This window comes from Trichechus manatus, unplaced genomic scaffold, assembly GCF_000243295.1.
Source record: "Trichechus manatus latirostris isolate Lorelei unplaced genomic scaffold, TriManLat1.0 scaffold00015, whole genome shotgun sequence".
Lineage (NCBI taxonomy): Eukaryota > Metazoa > Chordata > Mammalia > Sirenia > Trichechidae > Trichechus > Trichechus manatus.
Window position 1 is genome coordinate 19,403,878 of NW_004443951.1, and position 15,279 is coordinate 19,419,156.

At 44.2% G+C, this 15,279-nt stretch overlaps 1 protein-coding gene across 1 annotated transcript; it reads right to left on the reverse strand.

The window, feature by feature from the left end:
* Nucleotides 1-276: 276 nt before the first annotated feature.
* Nucleotides 277-15,052, reverse strand: CDCA8 (cell division cycle associated 8). Its single transcript, XM_004371925.2, has 11 exons — nt 14,977-15,052; nt 14,708-14,820; nt 14,436-14,564; nt 11,961-12,001; nt 9,714-9,786; nt 6,974-7,053; nt 5,232-5,296; nt 4,267-4,362; nt 2,793-2,919; nt 1,913-1,999; nt 277-799 (listed from the first exon to the last, which is right to left on the reverse strand). Exons 2-11 carry the CDS (start codon nt 14,802-14,804, stop codon nt 755-757), a joined length of 840 nt encoding a protein of 279 aa, XP_004371982.1. The 5' UTR covers nt 14,805-14,820; nt 14,977-15,052; the 3' UTR covers nt 277-754.
* Between the last annotated feature and the right edge of the window lie 227 nt (nt 15,053-15,279).

The window sequence follows — 15,279 nt, forward strand, 5'->3', positions numbered from 1 at the left end:
TTCCCACTGCTAAAGAGGTAGAGGAGCAAGACATGGAAGCTGCCTCCAAATGAATTTTTGGTCTTCAGTAAACAGGAAAAAATACAAAACTCTCTCCCAAGAGTCAGAACTACGGGCATGGCAGGTGAGATTCCATCATCCCGTTTAGCATCCAACGCAGGAGGAGAAAGGGGGGGCGGGTGTGGGAGGGGTGTGTATGTCCTACTGTTGTGGTCACTACTGTGACATACAGTGTTCTGCTGTCCTGGCCTGCTCTGTCCAGTCCCTCCCAGCTTCCTGGATCTGCCCTCTTGTAGTCCACAACACTTCGCTGAACTAAGCCTCCCAGCCTCAAGCGTTCACAGAGAAGTGCCAGATGCAGTGTTCTCTGATGAGGGGGGTAGGCAGTCTTCCCAGAAACATGAGGTTCTTCCATCCACCTCCACTGGAGGTAGGGCAAGGCAGAGAGAATTCTGACTTACAGGAGGCAGTGGCTCAGAGGGCAGGAAGAATTCGGCTGGGAGAATGACAGCGTTTTGATTTCATGGACGCAGCAGACAATGTCTGGGGTCACCTGGGTTGGGAGGCATGAGGCTAGAAGCAGAAGCAAAGCTTTATCTAATGACTGGGGAACAGAGTGTCTCCTGCTCTCCCTCTCCCTGAAGTCCCGAAGAGGATCACAAACAAATAGTAAGCCCGAAGGGAAGAAGTCTTTTGAGGGTCCAAGAGGTGCCTATGAAAGGTTCATCCTGTTTGGCTTCTTGGAAAAGCAGCCTCATTTGTGGGACTGTATGCTGCTGCAGATCTGGGCAAGACGGCTCTAGAAAGAAAAAGAGGCAGAGAATTTAGAGATGGCACTTGGCATGCCTGCCCAGTTAGCCACTCACAGTCTAGCCAGGTACCAGTGGATCTGGAGCCAGGCAGGGCTGAGAGGGAATCTCAGCCCCTCCAATCTCTATTGGTATCACAAACCTTTCTGAACCTCACTTTCTTACAAAAGAGTAAATAACATCTTAAATGAGACAGTGAAGGTATAATTTGGGAACAGTAATGCTATTACTCAGCTAGATGATCACTGTCATAAGATTTGAGTGGCTGGTTGTATGTGGATCTTAGCACTGGGTCTGTGTTCAATAGGACATGTTGGAAAGCCAGTTCTGCCCTTGTCCCCTTCCTTGAACGTTCCCTTCCCATACCCTACAGAAGGGTGGGCCTAGGCAGCCATGTCTGCACCAAGTGCTCCCATCTACCACCCAAGACCATGGCTGATTGGGCCAGGGACGGCCATCTGACTAAAGGTGAACCAATTAAACTCTTCCTCTTGAATGGAGCAATAAAGTTAAGAGTTGGAGGTGTGGCTACCCAAAACCACATACAAGCCAGTGTTAAGGGAGATCAGAACCAAGAGTCTCATGGGGGTTATCTGCCAAGAGAGAGGAATGAAGATGTGTGACAGAAATGAGTGCACAGGCCCTAAAGACAGACGCTACAGGGAGGTGGATGCGCTGGAATGGCAGTCCACATACTCCTGTTGCTGAGGTCCCCACCTCTCTAGAAGTCTGGTTGTTCAGCTCTTTGTTTCTGTGAGGTTCCAGAAACTTATCCCCTTCCTAAACTATTGTGAATAAGTTTCAGTTCCTGGCAGTCAAGCGTGTCCTGAGATACCCTGGCACTAACTGCCTGCAGGAGACAGAATTTTCATTCTGTTGTGGAACTTCTGTGGTAGGCAACCTGGGATGGACCCAAACTCAGCATCGATTTAGTGGCAGATTATTGCTATAAAAGTATGCTAACAGTCAAATCCCTCGGGAAAATTAGGCAGTACAATTCTTAGAAAGCAACAGCCCAGACCCAAAAGTCAATCCTAAGTAAACCTAAACCAAGAAAGTGAATGGAAGCATCCTATGTGTGGAGATGAATAAATGAGACTTACAGAGAGCTTCTTAATGCTTCCCAAGGCCTCTGGATCCAGTTGGGTGATATCAATCCTCCGCAAGTCACTGGCTAATAATCGCATGCTCTATATAGACAGGAGAGTGGGTTCCATTGGTATTCCCCTTATGGCAGGAACCCCCACCCGGCCTGCCGCCCACTGTGCCCAGGGGGGTCCGCTTGATATTCTGCACTTGACAGAGGGGAATGGCTGGGATGGAGAAATAGCAAGGCGGGCAGGAGAGGCTGTTAGCTCTAAGGAAACAATCACGCCGGTCAGTGGCTGGATCATCCAGGTGCAAAGGCAAGCACATTAGCTGAGAAATCCTGGCAGGCCACATCTGAGATAAACCATCTTTCCCTCATAGGAGCTGAGGCTGCAGCTTGCTTGACTCAGCCCAGGGGAACTGGGCTCAGCCTGCTTCAGAACCTCTTTAAGTATACAGAGTTGAAGGCACACTCAGGCTCCCCTTTTTAGACTAAGCGCATACCTTGAATGTTTTGTCCTCTGTACTCCCTTGAAAGTCTCTATTATTCCACCTATCACATGATACTATAGTCAATTGTGAACGCATCTATCTTGGCTACTAAGCTGCTTCTCAACGGCAGGAAGCATGTCTTGTACATCTCAGGCCTGCTACAAGACAGGTGGGCAAATGTTAGCTGATGAGCAAATGGAACCCAGAGCTAGGGCAAGGAGCTTTCCAGTCTGGGCCTTGAACCTAGGAGAGAAAACTGGGTTCTGGGTCCTGCAGAGTGTGGAGATCAGGACCCATGCAACTGAAAGGACTTCGTGGGAGAGAAGTGGGTTATGGACCAGAGAAAAGAAAGGCTTGACTACACAGCACACCGTGGCCTTGCTGCCTTCTGAAATACTTTACCTCTCCGCCTCCCACCGGCACTGTGAGGAAAATCTCTTTGCTGTCAGCGAGGGGGCTGCCATTCACTGAGACGTTGTAAATCCGCTCTCTGGCTGCTGGAGTGCGCAGGCCTGGGGTCTTGAAGACTCTATAAAGTGGGAAAATCTCTGTGAAGATGGCCTGGCAATTTGAATGACACCAGGCTCTTCCAACCCCCATCTGTCCTCAAGTTGCATTTCTAAGAAGGCGAGTTCTAAATTTGGGGAAAAATTGTTTTTAAGTAGTAATGTCTAAACACAGCTGGAGAAAGGAAACTGTAATTATTAAACATAACATCTAGCAAAAGTTAATCTGTATCCATGTAAATTTTAGGTCCATAAGCCCCGTATGATGCCAGCCATCCACGAAGCCAGAAATAAACTGTGCTTAATGTGTTTCCAAGAGCACCTAAATGCTTCCATCAAAAGGAATTTTCCAGGGTCAAAGGAGGATGATCCAGAGGTGATTATTATATTAGTTCCCAAGCTAACTTTGTTAAGGCAGTTAAAATGCTGCTACCTGTCTTCCCCTAAGTGTCTTTACTATACGCTCATGTGCAAAACAAACAGTAAAGAAGAATGGGAATTCTTGTAGAAAGTTAAGTCTTCCTCACCCTCCCCACCCCAGAGATAATCACTTCTTCCCCTACTCCCAGAAGTAATCACTCTTCCTTCCATATGTATCCTTTCAGAAACTTTCTATGCATATAAAAGCAAATGAGATCTTATATCACACACTCTTCTGCAACTTGCTTGGAGATGTTCTATAATCATGAAGATCTTACCTGATCAGCACTTCTTTTTAGTGGTTATATAGCATTCCCTATGAAAATTACTGAAGTTCACTGGCCGTGCAAATGGTTAACGTGCTCTGCTGCTAAACAAAAGATTGGAGGCGCAGGTGAACTCACTGGTGCCTTGGAAGAAAGGCCTGGTAACCTAATTCTGAAAAATCAGCCACTGAAAACCTTATGGAGCACAGTTCTACTCTGACACACATGGGGTTGCCATGAGTTGAAACTGACTTGACGGCAACTGGTTCTGGTATGAGAGATATTAACTTATGTTGCAATAACATCCTTGTCCTTATTGCCCTCCAAAAAGGTGGTTCAATTTTCACTCTTACCAAGGGTATAGGAGAGTGCCTATCCATTTAAGAAAAAAAAAAAAAAGCCTCTTATCAGAATTAGAAAAGTCCAAAAAAATCACATAGAAGCCTCCAAGAAGAATGTTCTCTTCCCTCTCATCATATAAAGAATCATTTCGCTACTGACAGTGGGTGAGAATGTAAACCCACCCTTGGGGGAAAGGCAAACACTGGGAAGCCCAGACACTTACCCTCCTCTGCAATGGCTTCTCAGGCTAAGGATAGGGCCTGTTTTCTTAAACACTCCTTCTCTGATAAATGTCAGATTCGGGGCTCCCACCAATATCCAAAGGCTGCTTTCAAGACTCACCTTGAATCAAACCTGGGTGTCAGGCCTGGCGTTGGTTTTATCATAGACAACTCCAGTCGGTTCATAGCTGGGGTAACAGTGTTACAACGGCTTGACCTATAAGTAAGAAACAGCCATTAGGTATGCCAACTCTCAGACCCAGTAATAGCTGCAGCAGAGGCAGGAGAGAGCACCGTGAGATACCGTTCTGAGCACCTGACATAGATTAACATGTAACCCTCATAACCTGATGAGGGAGGCACCATTATTATCCTCATTTCATAGAAGAAGAAATCAAGTTTAAGTAACTTGCCCAGGATCACACAGCTAATTAAGGTAGAGCCAGAACTCTGAACCCAGGAGACAGCCCCTTAACAATCTGCAGGCTCCCCCAACTGGAGGTCTGGTCCTCTCACTAGGAGGCTAGTTACTGTCCTGTCACCGCCGCTCAGGGAGAAATGAGGTGTCAGTCCCTCCTTCAGACACACATCCCGATGACTACTTCTCTAAGCTTGTTTGAGAAGCAGTAGTCCCCCTGCCCAAATTGTTTATTAGCGTCCAGCATCATCAGTTCAAGCCCATGATGATTCTATACTTAGCAGGATTAGGAGGACATTTCAAGAAACTAACTAAATAAGGTGGCAGCCACTTTATCACTGACTATGGGGTAGCTCTGCATATGGACTTTCAGGCAACTAAACATATCTGCAGTGTGTAACCGCGTTTTTCCAGGCCTAACTCTCCTTGTCCGAATTAAAAATCAAGTGGGGGAGGATGGCAAAGATGGGCAGAAGAATTGGAGAAGGTGTTGGGTTAGAAGGTGAGACCATTTCTAGAAGCCCCTCCAGCTCACTCAAGGATTCGATGATTTTATGCTCTATTCAAACTCCAGCACAAAAGCCCTTTTTACCCCCTATTTCTGCCATGATGTACGGGGCTCTCCAGTGAAACCAAGAACACATATCTAAATCTGGAAAACCTATTACCTTTTGCTTCTGCCTTTTCCTTGTATAGACTGGGTTCTCTTCTTGGATGGAGGACACCTTTTAACCTGAAGTCACAGTCAAATGAAACTGAGGTTACAGAAAGCCCAGCAGAGGGGAACGGTAAGGAAGGGTTTAAACAAAAAAAAAAAAAAAGGAGTGGGGGAGGTCAGCTCTAGCTCTGGAAAAGAAAATTAATAGTAAATGTAAGGACTTCCTCACAGAATTGAATTTAAATAATTTAGAACATAATTAACCAACTAAAGGTTTATACTGGCTGGGTCTTCAGAATATAGGATTTTGGCCAAAATTAAAGGTAAATCTCTTTTGAACTTATTGTAGCCTGCCCCCCACCCCAGCCCCGTTTTACAGAAAGTGCGGCTGCGAAGGTCACTAAGGATATCTTGGGTGCTCAATCCAAGGGTCCCTCTGTAGTCCTCACCCTTCCTGACTCAGCTGAGGTACCTGACAAGAATCACTCCTTCCTTTCTGGCAGTTCTCCCCTCCCTTTCTTCCAAGATCCATCTTCCCTACTTCTCTGGCTGTCCCTCTGCCGTCTGCCTCACTAGCTCCTCTTTCTACATCCACTCCTAGGATCCATCCTCAGCCTGCCTCCCTCTTCCCGCTCCCTGTACAACCTCATCCACTCACACATGGACAACCAGCTGAAGACCTGGCAATCAGTGGCTCTCTCAATTTCCTCCTTGTCCCTGAGCTCCAGGCTGAAATTTCTGTCTAGCCTAGATGTCCTGGAAAAGTATTAAACACTCAACATGTCAAACACTATTCTTCTTCTGTGTCCCACAGCTCACTAGACAGCAAATGCCTAAGCCAGAAGCCATTCAGGCATCTCGGGTTCCTCCACCAGTCCTGCTCAGTCTCTCCTTTAACATTTATCTCAAAACCACCTCTTCTCTTCCTACCATGTCAGTGCCTCAGCTTAAGAAGTACAGTAGTTTACAGGGTACTGGGCTTCTGTATGAGATCATAGAATTATTTTTTGGAAATGGATAGTGGTGATAGCTGTACAGTGAGATGAATGTAGTTGATGTCACTGAATTGTAATTTAAAACTGGCTGAAATGGCAATTTTTTGGTGATATATATTTTAGCACAATTTAAAAAATGATACTAATTTCTAAAATTTTCACCTTTGCTTCACAAACTAAATAATATAGAAGCATATTTAAAGATGTAAAAATATGCACATTTTTCTTAAAAATAAAAATAGCCTCCTAATTGGTCTCCTTGTCTCTAGATCTCTCATCTATCCTAAATATTGTTGTACTGAAATACTGATGTCACTTTCTGTTACCTACTTGATGAAATTCAAATTTCCAAGTTTGACACGCAAGGCCATCCAACACCTGGTCTCTACCCTACCCATATAACCCTCACAGCTTATATCCCAGCCAAACCAAACTGCTTCCTGTTCCTTAGATGGACAATACACTTCCATCCCTCTTCCTGAAGTCTCTTCCCTTTCTACTCCAGCTAGTGAAATCTCACCCACCTTTGAAGGCCTGGCAGCAACCTAATGGGGTAGTTAAGACTTGACAGTTTCTTCCTCTATGTTCTACGCACTTTGTACCTGCCTGTATTATCAGTTTTGTTATTTACCTGTTTAAAATGGGATCTTCTCTACTAAACTGTTAACTCTGTCTGGGAGGGAAACAAGTATATTATGCATCTTCGTATTTCCTCAGGCCTCTTAGCCCTCATTCCCCAACCTGAGTGCCTACTTACTCTTGTAATTTGTAAATTCTTATTTTTATTTTCTTCTTCTTCTTCTGCTATCACTTCATCCATTTGTATTGCTTTTCGGGCTATAAGAAACAGTTGAATAGTGTGATATTTCCAATAAGAATAAACTTTCATACATTCACATTTCTTACAAGGAATAAACCTTATGTGACCTTAAGCTGTAATCAAGAAATAGACCTAAAATGAAGAATATGACTTTTTAAAAAGAGAGTTTAGACAAAAGAAACTAATCAGATGGTCAGAAACCCCACATGACACCTGATAGGGGCAGCCCGGCATTCTGATTCAGCGCACAGACTGAAGGCCAGCAGACCTGAACTTGTGTCCTGGTACTACCACTTACTAGGTCACATAGCTTTAACTGCCCTGTGCCTCAGTTTCCCATCTATAAAAGGGAGTAATCACTAGACAGGGATATTGTGAGGCTTGGAACATGAGCTCCACAAGAACAGTGTTATTTTTACTCTTGTATCCCTGAACCCTAGAACTGTGCCTGCCACATAATAAGATTTCAATAAATATTTGTGGAATGAATGAACGTAATGCCCTTTGAGTATCTGACACAGAGGGAACATTCTCAACATGTCATAATAATGGTATATTATCATTACAGTTATCTTCTTAGGAGGAGGAGTATGAAGGATGTTTAAGATTGATGAAGCTAGAGGAATAACAATTTTTAATATTTAAGGGGTTGTCATATGGAAAAGGGTTAACATGGTTCTATAGAACACCAAAAAGCAAAACTAGTGTCAATATGTAGGTACCACAAGGTAACTCTGGCTCAAAATTGGGAAGAATTTTCTAATAGTCTTAGTGTCTACTCAGTAAAAAGTAATGAGTGTCCCATTGCTATATAACCATAATCTAGACAATCCTGAGCAGGAATTCTGCAGAGAAAATTCATGCATTTAACCATGGGAAGAGAGATCAGACTAAACAACTTTTAAGTGTTTTTTTTTTTTTAAATTCAGCTGCAACTCTGACACATTAAATAAGGGCTCAAAAACAATTTTAACTGTTGGTTGATATTGGTCCTGGTGTGTTCAGTTCCCAGAAGTGAAATCAGAACACCCCCCTCCTGTACACCCCCGCCCCCAGTAAGCAAAACTGGTGGAACTCAGAAACTAATGAGATTACCTGAAGAGTAGAAATGACCCAAAGTGGCCTAACCACACCACCCGTTGCCGTCGAGTCGATTCCGACTCATAGCAACCCTACAGAACAGAGCAGAACTGCCCCATAGAGTTTCCAAGGAGCGCCTGTTGGATATGAACTGCTGACCTTTTGGTTAGCAGCCATAGCACTTAACCACTACACCACCAGGGTTTCCAACCTAAGAGATTATAAATATGTGGCTGAGGAACTCTGGGAACACCCAAGTCCAATTACCTCATTGTAATCTCAGGGAGGCAGGACTGGAATGTGACATTAAGAAAGCAGACACATCATGCTTTCTTCATGGCAGGCAAGTCAGAACAAGAACCAGACGGGGTTTCTGGCCCTGCCTAGTGGAGAAGGTGCCCTGGGGGGCAGCCATGAAATCCAGGCCTTGGGTCAGTCCTCACAAGAGCTAGATACAGCTTAATGACAATGACGTTAAGTCCACATCACCACTCAGTCTGGCCTGAGTCCCGCTCACTGAGTAACCTCTGATTACAAACCTGGCTTCCCATATCACTTTTCCTATAAGACAATGTTTCCCAGAGTGTCTTATAGATGGTTTTGCATACACAGATCACTGGACTGAGTAACATGGAATTACATACTAAGAAAGTTATTCCGTTTACAATCCTCTTTCCACCCTTCTGATTACATCAGGAAGAGTCTCAGTTTGGTATTACTGTGCCTTTAAACACCTCTCTAAATCTTGCTATCCAAACAATGATTGGTTCCCAGCTGTAGGGTGTGGAATCCCCTTGCTCACTCTGCCCTGAGTCCATTCTAATAATTTGGGTAAATAATTTGGCCTTTGGTCCTGGTGCTGAGTTGTACCACACCTGAGGCTAATGAGTCGGGGATTACCAGACGAAAAGGGATCACCTGGGGGCCCAATGCTGACTAAGCCTCAGGAGGCATGATATAGTCTTTTATTGGAGGCCAATAAAAGCCTTGGAAGATGGAAGCTCACTGTAGCTTCTGGGTTGGTGAGAGCCAACATCAGGGACACGGAAGCTCTGTGCCAAGACACCTCCTGGACCTCACCCTATCCTTTTTTCTGCTAGATTAAAGATAGGCCTTTCCCTGGAATTTGTGATTTGTTTCAACAAATTATCAAACCGAAGAAAGAGAGAAAGGGCCAGTACCCGCTGACATAGGCCTGGGTGAATGCAGCTGAGAGAGAGCGCTGCGTGGAGCAGCTGGGGTCTGGACTGACCAGGGAAGGGAAGCTGAAATTTCTACTAGAGGCAGTTGGCGTGGGGAGTGGGATTTATTATCTACCACACATTTGGCACCAGAAGTGGATGATCTCAGCCATCCTGTACTGGTTTGACACTGATTTACAAACCAGCATAGCTTCTTTTTTTTTCCCTTTCCCTTTAGCTCACATATCAGTCTCTTGAGACACAACAACATCCAGAATGTACTGGCCAAAATCAAATTTCTGGATTTACAAGACAGAGAACCAGAGGCCCCACCAGTTAGGCCCTGCCTGAGCAGCCAACAACCACCCTGGACCTCAGCATTCTCAGTTCAACAAGGGGTTTTGAAAAGTACTCACTTTTGGCAGCTTTCAGGGGTGTCTGAATAGCTTCTGCTGTTAGTTTGTTTATTTCTGTGATATCAAGGTCAGCCTGTGCCAAAGATAGCCAGAAAACACCAGATCCATCAAATAGGAGGAACAATATTTTAACATTAAAAACAATTAATTTGATATATATAAGAATGTCACATTACTTATAACAAAACATACTTTTTTTTATCATGTTACCTATGACAAACTCCCATAAACCCACCACCCAACCGGAGACCTAGAACATTGCCAATAACTTGCTTCTAGCTATGTATTCCTTCCCTGTCCTATTTCCTTGTCTCTCCCCTAAAGGTGCCCACTATCCTAACTCTGATGGCATAGCGGTTAAGAGCTTGGTTGTTAACCAAAAGGTTGGCAGTTCAAATCCACCAGCTGCTCCTTGGAAACCTTACTGGACAGTTCTACTCTGTCTTATAGGGTCGCTGTGAGTTGCAATCAACTGGACAGCAAGAGGTTTGGTTTTTTGGATCCTAACCCTGTCACTCCCCATAGGTAACCATTATTATTCCATTTGCTTTAAAAGAAAAAAGTGTCTATGATACATACATATGTGCATGTTAACGTTTATGTACATGCACATCATACATTTTTTTTTCACAATTATACGTATGGTTAAACAATATTTTGTTTGGTTTTGACCACTATTTGTGGTTGTAGTTAATTTGTCTTCACTGCTGTATAATATTCCACCATGTGACTATACCACAATGGATTTTTCCATTCTCCTGTCAATAGTTTTTTGCTATTACAAACACTGCTACTTTGAACCATTTTATACATGCCTCTGATGCACATGTCCAAGTTCTCTCTGGGCTGTATACACAGGGATAGGGCATTATAGGGTTGTAGGGTATGCAAACATTCAGCCTTGATATTATGCCAGATTGTTTTCCAAAGTGGTTGCATTTGTTCACATCCTATCAGCAATCAATACAAGTTCCTAATGATCCACACCCTCTCCAACACTTGGTCCTGTGTTAGACTTCACATTCTTTACAAGTCAAGAGGTCTCCATAAGGGTTCCATCATGCTCCTGGGTCTTCAAAGGGGCTTCTAGTCACCATTCTAACTAAATGTGTTCACAGTGGTGACTACCACCTCTGTGTATGGGTATAGCCAGAAGCATACACGATTCATGTCCTTTCCTCACAGGGTACATGTAAACATCAGAACAAGTGTTAGACTAGGAACAACGCAGGTTTTCATCTCTGGCGTGGTAAGGACTACATGGAGTGCTCTGAGGATTCTGAGGCTATCTGGGCTTAGTAAGAAACAGTGCTGTAAAAGATTAGTGATGCTTGAGGGAGAAGAGTGTGGTGGTATTCCCACCAAATTTCTGCTGTTTCTATAAACAACTGACATGCTATGAGGTTATCACTGGTGGCCGGCCACTGATCACCCACAGTGCATAAAAGAGTTAACATAGCAGACCTGAGACTGCTATGCTTAGAAAAGTCAGCTTGCAAAGTTGGTCCTTGGCTGGTATTTGGGAACTTGAATTTTGGGAGGGTTCTCACCATTCCCTGATGCTAATGGCTCACTGTGCCTAAACTGTTTGTACAAACAATATGGCTTATGCTGAACACCTACTTTCCTTCTGGGAGTCTAGAATTTTGGTACATACTAAGCACAGGGTGCCTGTATGGCCAGCCCTTAATAAAAATACTGGCCATTAAGTCTCTAATGAGACTCCCTGGTAGAACGCATCTCACATGTGTTGCTACAACTTGTTATTGGAGGAATTAAGCATGTCCTGTGTGACTCCACTGGGAGAGGACTCTTGGAAGCTTGTACCTGATTTCCTCTAGACTTTGTCACCTGTACATTTTCCCTTTGCTGATTTTGCTTTGTGCCTTTCTGCTATCATAGACCATAGCTCTAAGTACGACTATATGCTGAGCCCTGTGAATCCCAATAAATCACCAAACCTGAGGGTAGTCTTAGGACTCCTGACACACCTACCAATTAAGAGCTTCCATAGACAAGTATAAGTATCATTCTTCCCTGGGGTTTTAAGACTAGAATTCTCTCAACTTGATGTGATAACATTGGATATCATATTACATCAGAAGCTCTGATTTGTAGTTCTGTACGGCATGACACGAGCAAATAATCTTCCCTATGGAACCTCTTCCACAGTAGCACCCATTGGTTGGATTCCATGACTGGACTAAAGAACTAACCAACAGTTCAAAAATAGGACAGGTCACTTACTGTTGCTGCCTCTTCCAGGGCCTGCTTGTTTCCTCCAAGGGCTTTAAAAAGAACATGTTATTTAGTTATTACAGATTTTAACAGTAACTCATCTTCCCTACACTATCAGTTATCTTTCTAAAACTGGACCAGATTAAACCCTTGGTACAACATTCCAGGGCCTTCACAATCTAGTCTTTCTCCAACCTTGACTCTTACTCATGACCTCCTCTATGTTCCACCACACCAAACTTCTCACCACTCTCCAAATGTGCCACTGCCTCTCATGACTAAGTGCCCTAGGACCTACTTTCTCCACCTGGAATACTTCTCTGCACTCAACAAACTCCTAATTCATTCTTCAAAACTCTTCTCAAATGTCACCTCCTCAACAATGGGCTCTACTATGTATCAAGCATTCTACTCACCATGTCTCAATCCTCACAATCCTTACTCTACAGATAGGGAAACTGGGGCCAGAGAGATTAACTATGATTAAGTAACTTGAGGAAGATCATAGAACTGGAATATGAAAGAGCTGGAATATGAAAGAGCTGGAATTTGAACTCAGGTTTGCCTTGACCCCAAAACTGTTTATTTTTCTCTCACAGTAGGTTGTTGCAAAGTGCCGAGTTAGTTGCTCACCCTCTTCCTACCCAACAACTACTCAGAGCCGTTTCAGTGTCCACCCTTGCCTTGACTGTGAATTCCTTGAGGATAGCAATAATAGCCATAGCTTCTGGCAAAAATCTGGCATATAGTACTTGGGTAGTAAACGTTGGTTGAATGAAGAAGTCTTTGCAAGATTTAGATGTAGAATTAAAAAGTTAGGTTAGGTTCTCCTGCTGGAAACTCTCATAGCATTCTGTATAACAGTCAAGAACTCAGGCTTTGGAACCAGAATATCTGGGTTCAAATAGACTCTGCCACTAACTAGCTTATGAGACCTTGAGCAAAGTTAACTACCCTCTCTGTGCCTTAATCTTGTCATGTATACAATGGAGAAAATATTAACAATAAGCTTGTTACGGGGATAAAATTAATTAACATATGTAAAGCATAGGAAGCACTATGTAAATGTGCTTACTGGTGACTACTCTTGTAGCACATAATTTTAATTATAAAATCATGTGTAAAATTTTTAATCATCCTCTACACTAACCCATAAGCTCCTGAGGCACAATGTCTTTTAATTTCCTGATGCATCTTCAGCACCTAGCATTGTGACTGACAAATGATTGATGAATATTTGTAGAAATGAGCAAATGAATGAATAAGTAAAAGGGCAAGTTGAAAGATCATTCAATGTCTACTGTGAACAGAAGAATCCTTTGGTAGTGCAAACAGTCAACGTGCTTGGCTGCTAACCAAAAGGTTGGAGGCTTGAGTCCACCCAAAGGTGCCTTGGAAGAAAGGCCTGGTGGTCTAATTTCAAAAAAATCGACCATTGAAAACCCCATGAAGCACAGTTCTACTCTGACACATATGGAGTCATCATGAGTCAGTACTGATTTGATGGCAACTAGCTACTGTGAACAGAACATGCATTTCTATCCAGGAAGGAGGCTACAGCCTGGGTAACTAATAAAAGAGAATGGAAAAATTAAAGTTAATCCAGCAGAAAGGGCAGCTTCCTGCACTTCCTTGGCTGTTTAACAAGGGGGCGGGCGAATAGGCTAGGATTTTTCTCTGGCCAGGAAACTCCTGAATCTTTACATATCACAATCTGATTTGTCCATTTTTAAACTGGCAATTTCTATAAGCTGCAGAAAAAACTCCCTAGGGCTCACCCTTCTATCTGAGCTCTGGTAACAGACAAAGTTGTTCATTCACTCATTTAATAAAGTTTTACTGATCACTTAGTACCTATCAGGTACGTTTCTGGCTACAGATATAACAAAGTTCCTGCCCACAGTCTCGGTTGTGGATGAGAGAATATGTAATCAACAAAAGTAAATAGGTAAAACGTATTAGGTTGGATTAGGAATCAGCAAACTGTTCCCACCTGCTTTGGTATGGCCTTTGAGCTCAGAATGTTTTTTTTACATTTTTAAGTGGTTGGAAACAGTACTAAGAGAAGAGTATTTCGTGACATGTGAAAATCATGTGAAATTCAAGTTCTGTGTCCATACATAAAATTTTACTGGAATATAGCCATGCCCATTTGTTATAACTGTTCTGGAGATGTAACAGCAGAGTTGAGCAGTTGCAACAGAAACCTGCTGACCCATAAAACCTAAAATATTTACTATCTAGCCCTTTACAGACAAAGTTAGCCTACCCCTGCGTCAGATGATGACAAGTGCTATGGAGGAAGATAAAGCAAGGAGGGGAGATGGGAGTGGGGCAGCAGGGCTGCAATTTTCAACAGTGCTCAGGGTAGGCCTCACTAAGAAGGTAACATTTGAGCTGAGTTCCTTCTGAAGGCAGTCTGCAGTTTCTGTAACCACAGAGGGGCTTCATGCCGAGGCCTGGGGAAACTGCAGCAGTTCTTACCGAAGTAGTCGAGCCAGTTCATCTCGCGCAGCGCCTTGGGGAGCCGCAAGATCTCGATGTTGTACAGGTTATCCATCTCCTTCAGGAGGTTCTGCCTGTCTGATTGAATTTGCTTGTATCGGATTTGCACTGCGAAAGGGCAGAGCCGACAGGACACGGATCACTCGGCGGACGCATGGGGTTTGGAATCTGTGCTGTCTGCGTCCCAACCCGCCAGGACCAAGGGAGAGTTCCAGGTAGGCGCCACTACCCGGGCGGGCCCCGCCCCTTACCTTCACGGTCGAAGTCCTTAAGAAAGGAGGCGAGCTTCCGGCTCCGCAACGAATTGGTCTTAGTTGATCGACTGCGGCCCTTCCTAGCTGGAGCCATGGCGCTTCGGTGGAGGCTGTGGGGAGCGGGGGACCGAACGACAAGGGGTCAGGGAGGAAGGAGAACTAAGGAAACCGCAAAGGAACGGGGGAGGGCGGACGGGGACCGAAAGGGACAGAAAGGGACTCCCCTCCTTCAGGGTCTGGGCATAAAGAGAGCGTAAGTCATGTACCTGCGGATCCCAAAACAAGGACTGAGAAAAACCTCGCTGCTCCACCTGAGAGAGAATCGGCTCGGTGGCTAACTGGACATACGACCGCCGCCACCAAATTCAAACTTAACTGCTACCGGCTGACGAATGAGAAGTCGCCGTCTTATAAAGGTCCCACAACATCCAATCATTAAGAAGCACTACAATCAGGAACCAGTCCACACGCAGAACTACAACACCCAGAAGTCATTGCGGTTGAATGATGTATTTCCGTGACGCAGAAGCCGCCGTGGCCTGAGGTTTCACTTCACGACCCGGAGGGGG

Bases quoted from the DNA above. Each gene is read 5' to 3' on its own strand.
- CDCA8 (XM_004371925.2), bottom strand. From the start codon at position 14,804: ATGGCTCCAGCTAGGAAGGGCCGCAGTCGATCAACTAAGACCAATTCG. The intron at 12,002-14,435 runs GTAAGAACTGCT...TTCTTTTTAAAG, and splicing joins GAACTGGCTCGACTACTTCG to CCCTTGGAGGAAACAAGCAG. The intron at 9,787-11,960 runs GTAAGTGACCTG...TCTTTGGCACAG, and splicing joins CCCTGGAAGAGGCAGCAACA to GCTGACCTTGATATCACAGA.